Genomic DNA, 17208 nt, shown 5'->3' with positions numbered 1-17208 from the left:
TTCTTTTGTAATTACAGATCAATAAATAGTAGCATAGCAGTGATATATTGTATAATGGTGATATGTATCAAACACACCTTGATATAGGTATGATCATTATTTACGCCTCCTGGTACGTATTCTCCGCATACATTAGCACCGCCTTCTGGAACCACACAATAGAAGCCGCTCGGAACCGGTGGGTACATACGAAGACCCTCTTCAAAGCAAGCAGCCAAGTACTTGAGTTGTCTCAATTTCTCGATCGCAAGTTCTTCCTCTGACGTGAAACCGCTGCGAATCTCCTGCACTAGTTTGTTCAACTTGCCTGGATTTTTGAGCAGGTAATAGGTGAATCTACTCAGAAGCGTAGCGGTGGTCTCGGTACCAGCAATCATGAACAAGTCTACATTGGAGTACATTTCGTTGAGTGGCAGGCGCTTGTCTTCTCCCTGGCTGAGAATCAGGTTCCAGATATCTGGTCTCTCGTTGTCGATCATTCGTCATGAGCGTATGCGACAGATTCAATCATTGTGGATGGCCACGCAAGGCCAGCACCACTTCATATAATCGCGCTCGCAACCAGCATGGCCTGAAGAGTGGGACATGATGAATCCGGGGTAGATCCGTGCCTATCGGCCGAGGCAAAGGTGGGGTGCACTTGAGACAACTCAGTTATGTTGAGACTTGACTTGGACTCTGCTAGCTCCTGAACATTTTCGTTCTCTCACACTTGATTGTCATAGCCATTATACCTCTCAAACCCATGATGGGTTCTGCTATCAGCAGCACACTGCGATATGAAAACTTCTTATATTATCTCGCTATATTAGTAACATTTGTGACAATGAATATAAGTTTAAGGCCATTAATGATAAAGTCCATTGATATATTTCATCCCTGAAGTAGTTCATGGGCCGCTTATAGAGGTCTTCGTCGCCCTTAAAAGAAATATAAGTAACCTTTAACAGTGCTAAATCTCGCTATTTAGCTAGAGACTGAGAATTTAGTCCTATCTCTGCGACCTTATAAAATATTTATTAACGCACCCCTATAGCCTAGCCTAATATGAAATACCTAATATCAATGTTACAGTACTATAGCACTATGATCTTAAGTTATGCCTAGTAAGCAAGAATTGTGTAGATTTAAGATAGGTTGTTTTGTAAGACAAATAAGCGATTATGATCAAGCTTAAATCCATTTAGAATCAGTGACTAGTCGCTAAGATACCCATCCTATCCTGTGTTAAGTTTCAAGCACATTCGCAACAGCGGTACTCTCTATATGCATAACTTCGTGTCTCGAAACTCTAAACTTGTTTAGTCAGGAATTAAGTAGCAAAATTTTGTGGTTGACATTCGATCTTTAAGGGGCGTGGATGGCAGTATAATTCGTTATTACACGTGGCTACAAAGTTCAACAATGGGTATTTCATTTTCTTTCCAGTCTTTTCTCAAACTCGGTATCACAACCCCAATTCTGTGATCAGTGTAGCATGAATTTTGTCTATTTTCAAAACTTTGGATATTGTTCGTTGTGGGGGAATATTCTAGGAGCTTATTAATGTTACTTCGTTGACCTTGGCCACACCAAATGCTTCCATGGTCATCATCCCTCCTTTACCAATCCAAGCCCCCAGCACCCCTCTCGCCGCCAGCCAGTATTTGTGCTGTCTTCCCCTTCTCTCCCAGTCCCCCTTCAAGGTGCGAAACTGGCACGCCCTTCCTCCCCTTAAGCTGCAACCGCTGCAACTTCTTATCCAGCGCCACAAACGGATCCTCGCTTTCACTCTTCTTAATTTTGAACTTGCTCGTCCCTAGAACGCTATCCAGCTCCTCCACACTCGGTAGCTTGACATACAACCACCCATCCTCCCTCTCTTCAATCGGGAACACAGCAATGTTGACGGACTCATCATTTGCACATTTACCCGCATTTTCGCCAGAGAGCTCGTAGTTGCGTTTGTGGTAAGGGCACGAGACCCAGAGTTTGTTGTTTGCGAGGTCGTCGCCGATGAGGCCGTCGGAGAGCACGAAGGCGCGCTTATGCGGGCACATTTGCTGCGTGCAATAGTATTTGCCGCGGACTTTGAACACCGCGAGTTGTGTGTCGCCGCGCTTGATCGCTTTACTATCACCCGTATCTGCATCTTGGAACTCTGAGGCTTTGACCAAGGGTTGCCAGGAGAGCTCTGTCCATTTTGTGCCGCGGAAGTCTTCGGTGACGGAGTCTTTGGGCCAGTAGGAAGGGCGTTCCTGGCCACGTTCTTGCGTAGGCTCGATGGTGTCGATGATGGTTTCCGAGGTGTTTGCGAATTGCGAGAACCAGGCGCGTTTCTTGGGGTCTTTGAGAACTTCGGTCCATTCGCAGAAGAAAGTGCCCACGAGATCTTCCATTTGCTTCTCTAGATCGGCGCAGATGCCGAGTTTGTCTTGCAGGATGACTTCTTGGAGGTACTTGATACCGCCTGGAAGGTTTTCCATCCATCGGGCTGTTCTTTGCAGTTTGTCGGCCGTCCGGATGTAGAATGCGAGATAGCGATCGAGAATAGGGACCACGTCGTCTGGTGGCACATCCTTGGCCAATAGCTCGGAATGTCTGGGCTTTGCACCACCGTTGCCACCGACAAAGATATTGAATCCCTTTTCGGTAGCAATGAGGCCAAAGTCCTTGTTTTGGGCCTCTGCGCATTCGCGGACACAGCCTGAAACTCCGCCCTTGAACTTGTGTGGACCACGAATAGACTTGTAGCGCTCTTCTAGACGCACAGCCATGCCTACACTATCACCAATGCCGAAGCGGCACCATGTGGTTCCAACACATGATTTGACGGTTCGGAGCGATTTTGCATACGCATGACCAGACTCCATGCCGCCGTCAACGAGCTCTTGCCAGATATCTGGGAGGTCTTGCTTGCGCGCACCAAACATGTCGATGCGCTGGCCTCCCGTAATCTTGGTGTAGAGGTTGTATTTCTTCGCCACTGTTCCAATGATGATAAGCTTCTCCGGTGTGATCTCGCCGCCAGAAACTCGGGGAACGACGGAAAATGTGCCATTGCGCTGAATGTTTGCCAAAAATCGATCGTTTGTATCTTGGAGACCGCGGTTGTTCACCTCAAGGAGATGTTTATTATACAGCGAAGAGATGATGCTTCCAATAGTCGGTTTACAGGCTTCGCATCCCAGGGAGTTGGCGTCCTTTCCTGCCTCCTTCATCACAGCGGCGAAATCCTTGAGACCCTTGACATAGATGATGTTGAAGAGGTCGGCACGAGAGTACTCAAAGTGTGGGCAGAGATGGTTCTTGATCTCGTTGCCCATGGACGCCATGGTCTTGTTGAAAATGGTTTGGACGAGCGGCATACAGCCACCACAGCCAGTGCCGGCTTTGGTGCAAGACTTGACATCGCCGATGCTCTTGCATGTTCCGTCTTTGGTAGCATTGACTACATCGCCTTTGGTGACGTTGTGGCATGAGCAGATCTGAGTGTCATCGGATCTACGGCTGTCAGTAAGAGTACTCCCTTGGTCACTGTTTTTTTACTCACAGATCAGAACCATCGTCGTCGCCCTTTTGTGCGCCGACAATGAGCTCGCTGGGGGGTATCTCGAGCGGTTTCTGGTTTTTCACCATGGGCACAAGCTTGATGTAGTCTTTTGTATCGCCAATCATCATGCCGCCTAGCAGATACTTTCCGTCCATGGTAAACAAGTACTTTTTGTATACCTGCTGAAATGGATCTTTGTATGTGAGCGCCTTAACTGGTGGTGGTGCTGGTCCATCTGTCAGATTCTTGACCTTATCTCGTGTCGTCTTCGCATTCGGTTCCTTGCTATCGGCGCGCTGGCGTCCAGGCAAGTTTTTGGGTCCATCGCGATCGGCGAAGAAATCCCCGAAACTTGCAACTTCGACCCCTAGCAATTTGAGTTTTGTGCTGAGATCTGGAGCTTTGAACTTTCGCGGTGCGTGTGCTTTCGCTTGAGTCAAGTTGAAAGCTAGTACGTCGGCCATCTCGACGCCAGGGGCGATGAGGCCAAAGGTCTGATTTTCCCAGCTTGCACACTCGCCAATGGCATAGATATCGCGTTGGGATGTTGCTAGATCGGGTCCGACGACTATGCCGCCTCCTCTGTCAGCACATTTGATGCCCGCCCTCCTGGCTAGTTCATCTCGGGCTTTGATGCCAATCTACGTATGTTAGTTTTGGTCGTCATTCCAGAATACCAAAAACACTTACCGCGAAGCAAATACAAGAGCACTCCATCTCTTCGCCATCCTCAAATACCACACCCTTGACAAAGTTGTCCTCAGTAGTCAGAATCTTGCCCACCCTCTTGCTTAGCATTACATCCAGGCCCAGTGCTCTTACTTGCTCCACAACCATACCACCGGCATCGCCATCTAATTGCCTCGACAGGACCCAGCGGTTTCTTTCGATCAGCTTGACTTTGGCAAAGTCTTCTAGATCCATCATCGCATGTGCGGCTTCAAGGCCGAGCAGACCGCCGCCCACGACTGCGCCGGTGGTTCCTTTCCGTGATGAAGAAAATTGAATCAATCTTTGCAAATCCTCGATGGTGCGGTATACGAATACGCCTTGTGCATCGTGGCCGGGCGTGTGTCGGGGAAGAAGAGCATCGGAACCCGTTGCTAGAACTAGGATGTCGTATGGAACTGACTCTCCAGATGATGTCTTAACAGTATTCTTCTCGGAATTAATCTCGGTGACAAGAGTGTTGAGGTGGTAACTCAATGCGCCTTCTGGCATGGAAGAATACTGCAACTAAGTTAGCCTCAATCATATGTTCCAGATTGGTTGCAACAGACCCATTCTTGCGGATTGAGATACAAGTTTTCTACTTGGCGATGTTGGAAGAAGCTAGTTAGACCAACTCGGTTGTATGCGAGGTGCGGCTCTTCGCCAATGACAACGACGTCGTATTCTCTCCGCTTGACGTCGTACTTCATGAGTTTTTCGCTGACATTAATCAGCACACACAGCAATTGTCTCGTCAATATTCAAAACTTACATAAAAGCAATGCCGACCATGCCCAAACCTACAACCACGATTCTTTTCCGTGGGCGATCATTGTTGATTTCACCCTTCTTCTCCAGATCCGCTACCTTTTCAGGTAGTTTGTTTGCTTCCGCATCGTTCCATTGCCGATTTGATATATTCCCATCTTTTGATCCCCAGGTCGCTGTGATGTGACGGTCACCCGGCGGCGAGTGTGATTCACCCGATGAAGGCTCGATGCCTTGTGTGACAATCGGTTCCGTTTCCGCCATTGCGGTTTCAAAGCCTTCGCTCCGACAGCCGTGTAGCAAGTATCCTCAGGAAAATCGGCGTGGGCTCAAGTTATGAGGGCACAAAGCGATACCACCATCCGCTTACACCAAAAAATACACCAAAAGCACAAATAGAAACAGAAGAAGAGGAGCAGAGGAGACGCAGCAAGCCACGAAAGAAAGGCGTAACCCTCAGCTTGATAAATCAAAACCACGCGAACCGCACCTGTCCATTAGAAAAAAAAACTCCCGTAGCACAAAAACTACCGCCCACTAGGTTAACACATCTACTATTCCACCTCCGCGCACCACGCACATACACAAGGGAACAAATCACACCACCCCCTCCCCTGCTAAACCGCACTTACATCACACAAGCATCTCTCTCTTTCTCAGCCCACTCACCCTCACCCGCACCCTCCTCCGCGGTACCTACGGAAATGCACTGTAATCTTCACCCAGCGCGCAACTATCTCCGGTCCATTTACTAGCACTAGCGCCAGGACGAAGCGGGTACGACGTTAATACGCAGGCCGCCCGCCATCAATTTAGCCTACTAGTAAGACGATATCGGTGATTATCTTCGCGGGGGTTCTGAGTGGGTGTGTGGTTGCAGGTTCTCCGTGGAGATCGGTGTGGCTTGAGGTTGGGGGTTGGTTTGAGTTGCTTATCGCGAGGTGGGCCGAGATAGGCAGGGCTTGGCGGCAGGGGTCTTATCAGTGGGTTGAAGCATCGGAGATGCTGGGGATTGGTGGTGCGTTTCCGATGGTGTTCGCTGGGGGGGTTGGGTAGTAAGTGTGGTTTGGGGGGCAGGGAGAGTGTGATAGACGACATGTTGGGGAGGGGAGGTGAAGATGTGGGTGAGGACTTTGTGCGTTTGAGAAGATTTTGACTACGTATCTTGGAATTAATTAAGATGGGAGAATGTGCATTGTGACAACACGATTTGTTTTTAATGGTACAGAATCATTGAGGTCGCAGTAAATCCAGCGGCGTACTGTACGCTTTGCCTGATTGAGTATAAAAGGGAAAGAAATAACTACTGTATACCAAATAGACCCAAATATCCAACATGACAGAAAACGGAACGAACGCTTGCCTTGTATGCATGCTGTGAACAACTAAAAAACCAAAATCTCATCTTCCCCCCACCCCAACTTCCCCAACACCTCACACGTCGCCTTCTCCAACGCCTCGGGTCCACAAACCAAAACCATACTCTCTCCCTCCCTCCTCACACACTCCTCCTTGAGCATTGCCTCTCCAATCCGTCCTCTCCGCCCCTCCCACTCCTCATTTCCCTGCGTCAACGTATGCAGAATTCTGCACCGATTCTCATTGCCCTTCGCAAAAGCATCTAAATCTTCTATGCAAAGTATATCATCTACAGTGCGATTTCCATACAACACAGTGCAATGCGTCATGTCTTGCTTGTCCTGTATGACTGCGCGTAGGACCTGGTAGATGGGCGTGATACCACTTCCACCGCAGATCATGTAGAAGCGTTTTACTTGCTTCGTTTGCTTGCCGTTGATGCTGCAGAGACCACGGCCCAGGTATTCGAATTTGCCGATGGGACCTTTGACGTCGAGGCCATGGCCGAGGGGGATGGCGTCGAGTGCTTTTGTCATTTTGCCGCCGGCGCGAGAGGGAGTGTCGGCGTATACTTTGATGAGAATGTCGCAGTAGCCCTTTTGGTTGGTTTGAGATATAGGCGTGTAGGAGCGGATGATGGCCTCACGGGTGACTGGGTCGCGAAGTCGAAGCATGAGATGTTGCCCGGTGGGAAGGCCAAGAGTTTGGTCGTCATGATCGAGTTTGAAGCGGAAGATGTGCGTGTCTGACGAGACCTTCTTCTTTGACTGAAGACGAGCCTGGCGCCATTCACGAGGGTGAAGAAAGATGGGTCGTGGCTCGATGGACTCTGTAGTTGCCTGGCCTTGTGCCAGAGCCTTCTGAGAGGCTGTGTCCAAGGTGCCAATGTGATAGTCTGGCATCATCTTTTTTGCTGTTTCGCTGTCTGCAGGCTGTCAGTATTTCTACTCATTTTCGAGTTTCAACATGTGTCTTACGAATCGCCATGAACTCATCAGTAGCATCTGTTGCTGCAGCGCTCACAATGCTTTGTGCACCACCGGGATGTCCTTCCAGAAATGCAGTGCCATCGTACACTTCTCCGTTTAAGACAAACCATGGGTCATCTGCCTTGTCGTGCTCTCGTAGCTCGTCGATGTCAATGACCCTATCAACTACATCTTTGGTCATTTTAATCTCTTTAACCTGTTCGATTTCGGCATGTTCCGGCTCTTCATTGCCCACCTTCTCTCCCCAATGGCCGTTGGAAAGATTACCGCCAGCCTTCTTGACGCGCTCCATCCATCCGCCGGGCATTAGGGCGGGCTGAGTTGGATGTTCGAACCGCAGTGTGTCATTTTCCTTTTGTATTACAATTCGGAACCAGGGATTGTTCATCATGCCCAGGACACTCCAGTACATGTCTTTTGGTTGCACGCACATGGCTTCGTCCATGACTCTGACTACAATGTCATCTGCTTGTTTGAGTTCCTCAGTTGAAATTTCAATGTTCCAAAAACACCAGCAGAAGCTCGTTTCACGCCAGTCCATGTCCAACCTTGCGCCATACAGCTGTCGATCGTCAAAAGCGCGGTACTTGTCCTCTGGATAGTCGATGTTTGCAAGTCGCCATGATTTTCCTTGGTCCAAGGAGAGTTCACAACGTGTTACGCGCCGACCGCCACCACTATAGGCATAGCCACGTACGTTGTAGGAAGTCTGACTCGAAGAAAGGCCTAATTCTTCTCCGTGTTGGGGGAATGCGATGGCCGAATTAGGCGAAAGATCATAGATGGCATAACGCTCGTCCATCCACCATTTGGTGTTCTTTGCTGCTTCATCTGGGTCGACTATGGTGGGTAGTACTCTGTTGTCGTAGATGTGGTACCAGTTGTCACTCGGCTCAGCGGTGACTATCAGCTTTTTCAGCCACTTGACACTTCTGCCGCCAATTTGACCAGGGATTACAGCGCGCAACGGTTTCCCGTGATCGGGACTTAGCATCTCGCCGTTCATCTTGTGTGCCAGCATGATTCCCCGATTAGGATCCATGACCCAGTTGAGTTTTACCGAAGTGCCGTAATATCCATTAGGCTACGTGAAGTGTCAGTAGTTAGGAGATGCGTCGAATGTTACCACTTACTAGTTTGTCAGCTCCCTCCATGCAAACGTACTTGGCCTTCCGCAGAGGCTTCGCTCGTTCGATAATGTCCTTCATCACCACACCAGTGAAAAGTGCGGTAGAAACTCCAGCCGGACCCCACGAGAAGCCCTTGCTCTTTCTGACAACATTTTGTTCTTTTCTTCTATTGCCGGCACATACCAATGTAATGGGATATGTCACATTCTCGTACTCTTCCAGTAGTTGTCGCAGGGTAATCTTGAGGGGGTTTTCTACCATGCTACAAGTCTCAATATCAAGACGCTTTTTTGGAATCAATAACGACTCACCCTTCTACAGAGAACTCCCAGTCTAAACACTCAGCATCTTGAACTTCCGGTACAGCTCCATGGTTCCTAACGTAAAAAAGCTCAGGGCTAGTGAGAAACCCCTCGTTAAACAAATCAGTCAACGGTGCTTCGACATTGAACGGATGCACGCCCGTCAGCCGGATCAGCCTCGGATCTCGCGGGACATGCGCATCTGGGGTGGATTTGTCAAGGTCTAGAACTTGGGGTGAAGTATTTGCTGGTGGTGGAAGTGGAAAGTCATCTTGTGTTGATTTTGAAGTAATAGATTCGACATCGTTGCCATCGACGGTTTCTGGTGGTGATGGAGGTAGTTGTTTTGATGTGGAGCCTGCGTGAGGCTGTAACTGGTGTTCATGAAGAAACGACATAGGGACTGCCGCCTGCTTTTGGGTGACTACGCTCATAGTGCAGATGCAGCGTGCGGTACCTAAACTTAGATTGGTGCCGACAGACGGGTACTGCTCTTGGCTATGCACAAAGGTAGAACAAAGACCAAGCAAGAAGATAATCAGGCACAAGAGCGGAGTGGAGTAATAGAACTTAGAGGTAGCGACGAGAAGTTGAACTTCTGGAATTATTGGCTTTCAGCTAGATGCTATAGTGTCTCCGGGGCACAAATCGAGCGGTCCGCCAGTAAGTAACAAAGATGATCTTTCTACCAACATCAGAAGCTTACATAGGAATACCGCGGAAACCCAACTTCAATCTGTGGAGAAGACGTCAAACCCTGTATGTCGTCATCGCCTAGACCGTCATGGCGGACTAGGCTCTGGCCATACCGAATTACTATAGAGTTTTGATATGCGCCCTTATCTTTGGCGCTGAAAGAGGACTAGCGCCTGATACGGCGTGGCAAACAGTGAGCGATTTCTGGGCAACTAGACAATGTTCCTGGCCGGACCGCACAAAGTGGATAAAGTGTGGGGGCTATCGTCGAAACATTAGGTTGAAGATCTTTTCAGCGGAGATGCACCATCCGAGCATACTTTCTCCCATGTCACGACAACTTTGCAGAAGCCGCAGTATAGCGCGGTTTCAAGTCATGTTCGATGCGCCGGCTCGGCCTGAGACCACGAGTTCTTATGCGAATTGAATGGGTTCGCGCAAAGCAAAAGCTTCGTAACGATGCCAGTCTTGCACCCTCTACAAGTGCATAACCAATCGGAGCGCCCGCACAATCATGGGTTTAATGATTACTTTTTACGGCACCAAATCTTGCGCAGTAGAGTCCCCTTGGTCTTTGGGGGAGTCCGGGGAAAATATTGGACGGAGCGAACTTGATAGTGTGCACCGTAGGTGTGCATAGGTGTAAGGGGACCAGCTGTTCTGGTAGTCTTGGACAAACAGTGCGCGCTTCTCCGTGGGGTACAAGTGCAAAGCGCGCCTGGCGGCCCTGGCCATAAGCGACCGACCACCCATGACTTTGACAACATAAAATATACTTCAAGTTCATCCGAGTAGCTTCTCTTTTAGTGTTTGGCCTTGTTCTATGGGCCCAACTTGAACATGCCCCTGGAGTCGTTGTTGCAATGTTTCCGCGCGAGCCTTCATGCGCTGTTCCGATCTTTGCTTCACGCTGGCTTTATCATACCGGCCACGGATACCATGTTTGAGGCGTGTAATCATATCGGCTGCCTTGCCTTTTGTGAGGTCGCTTGGCTTCAAGTGGTCTTCTTTGGGCCGAGACTTGTTGATAAAATCGATCTGTGCCTGGGAAGCGCAACTTCTTCGCCATGCCTGATTCTTATTAATCCAGATGTATTGGAATGCGTCCGCCGCGTATGTATCAGCTGCATGGACGACATGAGAGAAAGACTCGCCCTCGGCGATGACGCGCGGTGTACCATATGGGCTTTTCGTCTGCTTGGTGACAGGTATCTTCCAATAGTACTTTGCTCTGAAGAAACCATCTGCGGTGTCTGAGGGCTCGATAACGAGATAATTCCCAGTTTTCCCAGAGAGAACGTACCTACCCTCGCCTACACCTACCCATGCATTTGGGCTAATGTTGCGTATGTATTGATCGCCAGAAGTGTCTGCTATGAGATCGTGTACAGAGTCGTAGTCGGTAAAGGAGATGCTGCCAGGCAGCTTTTTGGCGACGGTCGGTTGTTTTGCCATTAACGCCTCTTCTTCTCTTTGCTTTTCTAACTCTTTTGTTTCCTTGATCTTTGCCAAAGTCTTTGTGTCTGCCTTGTCTACAATTTCTGCAGGGTCCAGACCAAACAAGGTCGGGGTCGAAACCACTCCAGTACTCAAAGCGGCAACCATGTCAACGATATGGCAGTTGTCTTTGCCATCGTAGAGACGCATACCGCGTCCGATCATCTGAACCAGGAGATTGCGAGACTTGGTTGGTCGGGCCAAAAGCACACAATCGATGTTGGGGATGTCTGTGCCTTCGGTGAATACGCCACAGTTGAGCAACACGGGGAATTCCTTGTTTCGGAAAGCTTCAATCCTTGCGCTGCGGACTTTGGTTGGTGTTTCTCCAGTGACGAATTGCGCATCAATTCCAGCCTGGCGGAAAATGTTTGTAAGATTGGTGACGTGACTGAGGTCAACGCAGAAGATGAGCGTCGAGTGCCGGTCCTTTGCCTTTGCCATCCAGGTTTTGAGTACAAGATTATTCGTCTCGTCGGTGTTGATGGCTCGGGAAAGAGCGCCAGCCTGAAAATCGCCATTGGATCCTGTGCTCACTTTGGTCAAGTCAGCCTTGATTTCGACGGTTGTAAAAATTACATCAGAGAGCCAATTCTCCTCAATCATGTCTACATAGTCACTATCTTAGGTTAGCTCACTCGCTCGCCACTCGTCCCATGTCGAGACTTACCGGTGGTAGACAATGTGGTCAATGACAGCGCCCAGCCTCCTGCCGTCGAAGCGGGATAAGGTGGCAGATACACCAACGAGAGCAGGAGCGGTGGTGTTGCTCCAGTCCGTAGCATGGCGCAGGCCAAAGTGCTTGAGGACATCGAGATAGGTCGAGCTGACAATGTGATGGGCCTCGTCGACCAGGACGAGTTTATAGCGGGCGGGATCGAACTTGTTAAGGCGATCGCCTGACGTGATGCTTTGTATAGAGGCAACGGTGATGTCGGCGGCACCCGAGGCTTGATGGTTGCCCATTTCAATGTCTACATGCTTGGTGGGGTATGCGCGGGCACAATGGCGCGCGGCCTGCTCAACAAGCTCACGGCGATGGGCGAGGATGAGTGTCTGGGTCGCATTGCCACGGGCGGGGACGCGATCGATTAGGTGAGTGAAGATGACGGTTTTGCCAGAGCCTGTTGCCAATGATACACCTAAGCGCTTGTGACCGCGCTCGAGGTACGACAGGACGGCTTGGATGCATTCTTCTTGGTATTCGCGTAGGACAACGGTGGGTGGAGGTGGAGATGAAGGTGGTGATGGTAGCGAGGATGACGGTGATGAGGACACAGCTGGTACGGCGGCTTTTTTCCTGGACCTGGCCAGCCGTGAAGCATTTCTTCTTACTACCCAGACAGGTCGGTAGCCTGGCTGAGTGCACAGTTTCAGCGCATGGCGGAACATGAAGACGCGTCGAGGGGGAGCGAGACTGTCGCCAAATCACGATGCATGACGCAGTACAGGCAAAGTCGGCCACGGTAGAGCCCCACCTAATTGTCTCCCCCAACCACCCCCGGCAAAAATATTTCTATAATTACAGACGAATGGCAAAAGTAATGGTAGTGGGATAGCCGAGAGCAAGCCACACCCGAGCATGGGATTGTCCTAAACTGTCCTAGTGTCTGAGACGCATCTGCCAACAGCCTCGCTCATTGGGGCAAGGCATCTCGCTGAGTACAATCACGTGACATAGCCGCAAGCCTCTCTTCTTTCGCTACCCACTCTACTACAGCTACTTTCACCACCTAGCTGCATGTACACACTGCCATTTGCTGCCGTTTTTCCTGTCAATACAGGTGTACTGGGCGACGGCTGCCCGGGTCTCGCCCGCCATGCAAGCTGAGTCCGACTGGACTGACGAGCCTTCCCGGTCGTCCAAACACCGTCGAACAGATGCAGAGAGATTGGCACGTCCCCGAAAATATCACCTCGAAGGAAAATATTGTGACCGATACCGCCTTCTCTTCAATGGAATTGTTCAGGAAGCTGCCACTCGCTTCGACAGTAGTCACATGCCCTATGCTTTTTACTCCTGGCAAATTGGTTCTTCATTGTGGTCCACAGCCGAGCAAGCTACCTTTTACTCGGCTCTGCAGCGACTGGGAAGAGATGATGTCCCAGGCATAGCAGATACAGTCGGTAAAAGCATACCAGAGGTACGCGAACTGCTCTTGTTGCTCCACGGTGCCGCAGTCAAGCAGGGCGATGCTGGTCTGACTTTTCGCGATATCCCGGCCGCTGTTGAGATTGGCGACGAGTGCGACGCCCAGGTAGAACTTGCAGCCGATGCACTGGCGTGGTACCAGGAGAAGTGGGAGGCTCGTCAAGAGCAAAAACAGCATGGCGACTATTGGTTGATCACTTCGGCCGTGGCTGATGCAATTGAGAACGCTATCGACGGCGAGGCATACGAGCCAGCACCTCCTCGAAGAGGGGGGAAGGTCATTGTAGGGTACGTATGTGTGTTTGTATCCAAAGACAGTACTGACCTGTGCAGAGCATGCCTGTCGTGCAAGAAGTTTAAGCAAAAGTGCAACCGAGAGCTTCCATGCAGTAACTGCAGGCGACGAAAGATGGCCCAATGTGTGTATCCTGAATCATCTACCAAGGTTGATCAAGCTGTCAACTCTGAAGAGCCCAAGCAAGACGGGGAACCCGACAAGACTGATCATGTACCAACTACGCCCGCTATCCTTAAATCACTTCCAGAAGGATCACTGTTGCACCCACAAAATATGCTGAAGCTGTCAAGGGATGTCTTCATGAATCGCTCGCCAACGATACCTTCTCCTTGGCCGCACTGGTCGCAATGTACATCAGACATTGCCCAAGAGCCATCCATCTATCGTACTGCATTTGGTGACTTCCACAACCTCGTCGTGTCAGTCACCACACGGCTTGTACGGCTGGCTATGATACAAGCAATGTCCCGTCTACGTTCACGGAGCAAGAGGGCCACACACGGTGCACTTCCTACAGTAAGGAAAAGGGACGTTCGTACCGCCATCGACCTTGCTGGTATGCCTAGAAACAGCCAAGAGAGATGGAGAGGTGTTGCGCGGCGGTGCGCACTGAGAGTCTACGATCAGCAGCTATCTCGGCACGGTCGCAAGAAAATCAAGAGAGAGGTGCCTTGGGATGAATTTGAACGCATCATGCGCCCAGAGGAGCCCATCGCCAGTACTCTAACGACGGACGTGGAATCTTCAGATGATCAGGCTGAAGCCCGGTTACGAGCAGCGCGAAAAGGGACGCCTCTTCCTATAGAACGACTTGCGCTATCTGACTCGGATGAGTCGTTGCTGGACGAAACTCCGCAACCATCGCAGCCTACACAGCCGTCCCGAGATACAACTGGCCGATATACAACAGGAGATGGTCAAACACTAAAGCCACCAACACTGACGCTGAAGCAGCATGATCGAAAGAATGCTCAAATGGACGAGTTGGAGATGTGGATTATGCTCGGTCGCAACCCAGACAAGTCCAAATACCTCAATCAGATCGATCCCGTCAGCGATGAAGACGATGAGGAAGATGAGAGAATCATCACGCATCCCGACGACTGGCGATCATTCATAAAGTACCGCGCAGAGTGGGAAGAACTTGAAACACTACCAATACCTGAAGCCTTTGAGGCAAACCAGATATCTCTCGCAGTACCACCCATTCTACACGACGACACCGTAGAACCCGAAGACTCTAGCTCTGATTACACAGATGGACCGGGAAAGAAGAAGCAGCGCCCAAGGAAGCCGGAGCCAGTCGAACTTGAGGCGGAGAGTGCTCACGCTTACGCAAATCGTAAAGCACGAGAGTTGGCGCAGGAGATGGAGCTGCCTGTGAGCGAAAGTAGTCATCAAGGTTATGGTATGAGTAGTGGTTCTAGCGATAGTGGTGGCGAGGGACGGTACCAAGTAAAGCAATCCATCGAGACTGTTGGCCGTAGGGCGGTACACTCGGACGACGAAGTGAGTGAAATGGACTGGGACACGTTTATCGATTGAAATTTCGTTCAGTCATTATATCGTTAAAGCAGTCCCGGAAAAGACCGGGAGTCAAAATGTTCGTCTCAGTAATACATTATCTACCGTTTTGGTATCATAGAGGCTCGGTACCGAAGATACTTCTTGCACAGCACCTAGGGACTGGCGGTTTTACGCAAAGTACCAGTTGTAATTGGATTGTTTAGTCCCTAGTGTCTTTGGATATAAATATTGCTATTTTCCAATCGTTGTGTTCCATCAACGCGCAGTGGCGACTGGTCTCGAATATAATGGATCCATGGCACTAGTTGAGAAAAGACTACCTACACAGAACAAATAGTATCGTAGTTGGTCACAAACCTTAATTCCGCTTCTTATCACAATCTTTTCTTGTAACACCGATGTCTAATATAGCAAAGCTCTGAAATGGGATGGGTATAACTGGCTGTTCCCAAATTTCTTGATATCATTCTCTATTCGTACCGGTTCCGATTCAGGGGTCCCAAAACCCCCAACACCACCACCAATAAACAATCTCAAGTAACAAAAAATCATATCACCTCTTCATATTTGTCCAAAATCCGTACCAGGGTTCTCACTCCATCCACTCACAACACCCACTACCTTAAATCTCCCCTTGCCCCCTCCCATATAACCCTCCCACCCCACCACGCTTTTCCCACCACTACCAAACCGTCCCTTCTCTAAACGCACTAACAATGAAGCTCCTCGCCACCCTCACGCTGACCCTCCTCCCCACCCTCGCCCTCGCCGGGGAAGGACTACCCCCCCGCCCCAGCGGCAAATACGGCAAAAACGTCCCCCCAGAACCCGTCGACACTCCGCTCAAGCATCCCAAGGACCCCGCGCTGTGGTGGCAGGGCATCACCGATGACGATGTGTATTACCCAGAATGGGCCATTTCCGCGCGCGCAGATGCGAACGCAGAGACAACAGTCGTCGACGCCAACACAAACGACGACGCCAACGCCAACGTAACCGCCATCCCAGACATCAACTTGGCCTCCCATGGCAAGAAAAAGAAGAAGAAAGAAAAGAAGAAAAAGGGCATGGGATTAGCGGGTAGGTGGAGATACAGGAATGGCCATTGGATAAACTACGACAAGGGTGGCAAGAAAGAGCGATGGGGTGGTGCGGGGAGATTGATTGCGCAGATGAAGAAAAGGGAGGAGGAGAACCATTGTGAGGTGAGTTTTTTCTGATCCGAAGCAAGGAAAAGGGTAACAGTGCTGACAAGTGTTTGGAGGGAAAAGTATAAGGACTGGCTGTGAAGGGCTGGATTCGTGGTTTTGTTAGAAGGGGGATGGATTGAGTTGTGGGTATATCGGGTTTAACTTACCGACATGATTGGGATTTGGAAATGCGGAAGATTATCATGGATAGAGGCATTTTGGGGGGGAGGGGAGTTGAGAAGGTTTTTTGGAAATGGAGTTTATTATCAACAAGGCTAATTTACATCATTTCCGTTATAAGATGCCTTGGTGGTAGTACAACTGGCAACCAATATGTGATGAAACCAGTTGTTGCACACTTCACCACAGCTTAACACAACCCCCCCTCCCCCTCACGCATACCTGACAAACACTATGCAAGCATACATCACAATGCACATAAAGGTTTGGACAATCCGAATGAGAAGGGGAAGAGGATAGAATTAACCAACAACCCCCAAGTGCATCAAAGCCTGAGCCGAATGCATGAGCACGAATCAACGCGGGAAAACCTAGTCTAAAGTCTAGCACCCAATAAATCTCTTTTAATTTCCCTTTCCCCTCCCGTACCAGGATAACCAATCAAACTCCACAAAATCATTACAAGACTTGCTTGAAGAACAAACGCAATGAATCCAGCTATACGGAAGACCCTTGCGGACCCTGGTCCAACAAGAAGGGCCACATCCGGTGCCAAGATTAAGAAAACAACCCATCAAGACGTGCGTGCGTGGTATAGCATGCAAATGACGCAATCAAGCGAGAGAAAAAAAAGAAGATACACGAAGAGAACAAGGGGATAGGGAAAAGAAATCAAAGGAGAGACAGAGAGGCCTAGCGGACTGGTATAGCGCGGAAAACAGACGTACGACAATTTCTCCTCGCCAGATCAATGATTTAAAAAACAACAGGCATCAAGGTAAACAGTGACATGAAAGCGTAATAGCCGCGACGAGGAAAGAAGAGGCGGCCCAAATCTCAACAGTATAATAACAAAGACCGATTCGAAACGCCGACT

At 49.8% G+C, this 17208-nt stretch overlaps 6 protein-coding genes across 6 annotated transcripts; 2 read left to right on the top strand and 4 right to left on the bottom strand.

Annotated features, from left to right (window-relative positions):
• Nucleotides 1-11: 11 nt before the first annotated feature.
• Nucleotides 12-479, bottom strand: COCSADRAFT_28069 (uncharacterized protein; the record flags this gene model as incomplete). Its single annotated transcript, XM_007703363.1, has 1 exon — nt 12-479. One exon carries the CDS (start codon nt 477-479, stop codon nt 12-14), a length of 468 nt encoding a protein of 155 aa, XP_007701553.1.
• A 1122-nt stretch (nt 480-1601) lies between these two features.
• Nucleotides 1602-5275, bottom strand: COCSADRAFT_162163 (uncharacterized protein; the record flags this gene model as incomplete). Its single annotated transcript, XM_007703734.1, has 5 exons — nt 1602-3483; nt 3533-4173; nt 4223-4762; nt 4813-4963; nt 5016-5275. 5 exons carry the CDS (start codon nt 5273-5275, stop codon nt 1602-1604), a joined length of 3474 nt encoding a protein of 1157 aa, XP_007701924.1.
• A 1121-nt stretch (nt 5276-6396) lies between these two features.
• Nucleotides 6397-9225, bottom strand: COCSADRAFT_28067 (uncharacterized protein; the record flags this gene model as incomplete). The annotated part of the gene is made up of 4 exons (XM_007703362.1): nt 6397-7295; nt 7348-8443; nt 8493-8751; nt 8801-9225. The coding sequence occupies 4 exons, from the start codon at nt 9223-9225 to the stop codon at nt 6397-6399; spliced, it is 2679 nt and encodes an 892-aa protein (XP_007701552.1).
• Nucleotides 9226-10270: 1045 nt separating this feature from the next.
• Nucleotides 10271-12376, bottom strand: COCSADRAFT_94329 (uncharacterized protein; the record flags this gene model as incomplete). The annotated part of the gene is made up of 2 exons (XM_007703733.1): nt 10271-11603; nt 11655-12376. The coding sequence occupies 2 exons, from the start codon at nt 12374-12376 to the stop codon at nt 10271-10273; spliced, it is 2055 nt and encodes a 684-aa protein (XP_007701923.1).
• Nucleotides 12377-12716: 340 nt separating this feature from the next.
• On the top strand, nt 12717-15145 carry COCSADRAFT_191793 (uncharacterized protein). Its single transcript, XM_007703732.1, has 2 exons — nt 12717-13424; nt 13470-15145. Exons 1-2 carry the CDS (start codon nt 12805-12807, stop codon nt 14977-14979), a joined length of 2130 nt encoding a protein of 709 aa, XP_007701922.1. The 5' UTR covers nt 12717-12804; the 3' UTR covers nt 14980-15145.
• A 532-nt stretch (nt 15146-15677) lies between these two features.
• On the top strand, nt 15678-16291 carry COCSADRAFT_342887 (uncharacterized protein; the record flags this gene model as incomplete). Its single annotated transcript, XM_007703731.1, has 2 exons — nt 15678-16166; nt 16253-16291. The coding sequence occupies 2 exons, from the start codon at nt 15678-15680 to the stop codon at nt 16289-16291; spliced, it is 528 nt and encodes a 175-aa protein (XP_007701921.1).
• Between the last annotated feature and the right edge of the window lie 917 nt (nt 16292-17208).

Source organism: Bipolaris sorokiniana, assembly GCF_000338995.1.
Source record: "Bipolaris sorokiniana ND90Pr unplaced genomic scaffold COCSAscaffold_10, whole genome shotgun sequence".
NCBI lineage: Eukaryota > Fungi > Ascomycota > Dothideomycetes > Pleosporales > Pleosporaceae > Bipolaris > Bipolaris sorokiniana.
This window is presented reverse-complemented; position numbering and strand designations above follow the sequence as displayed.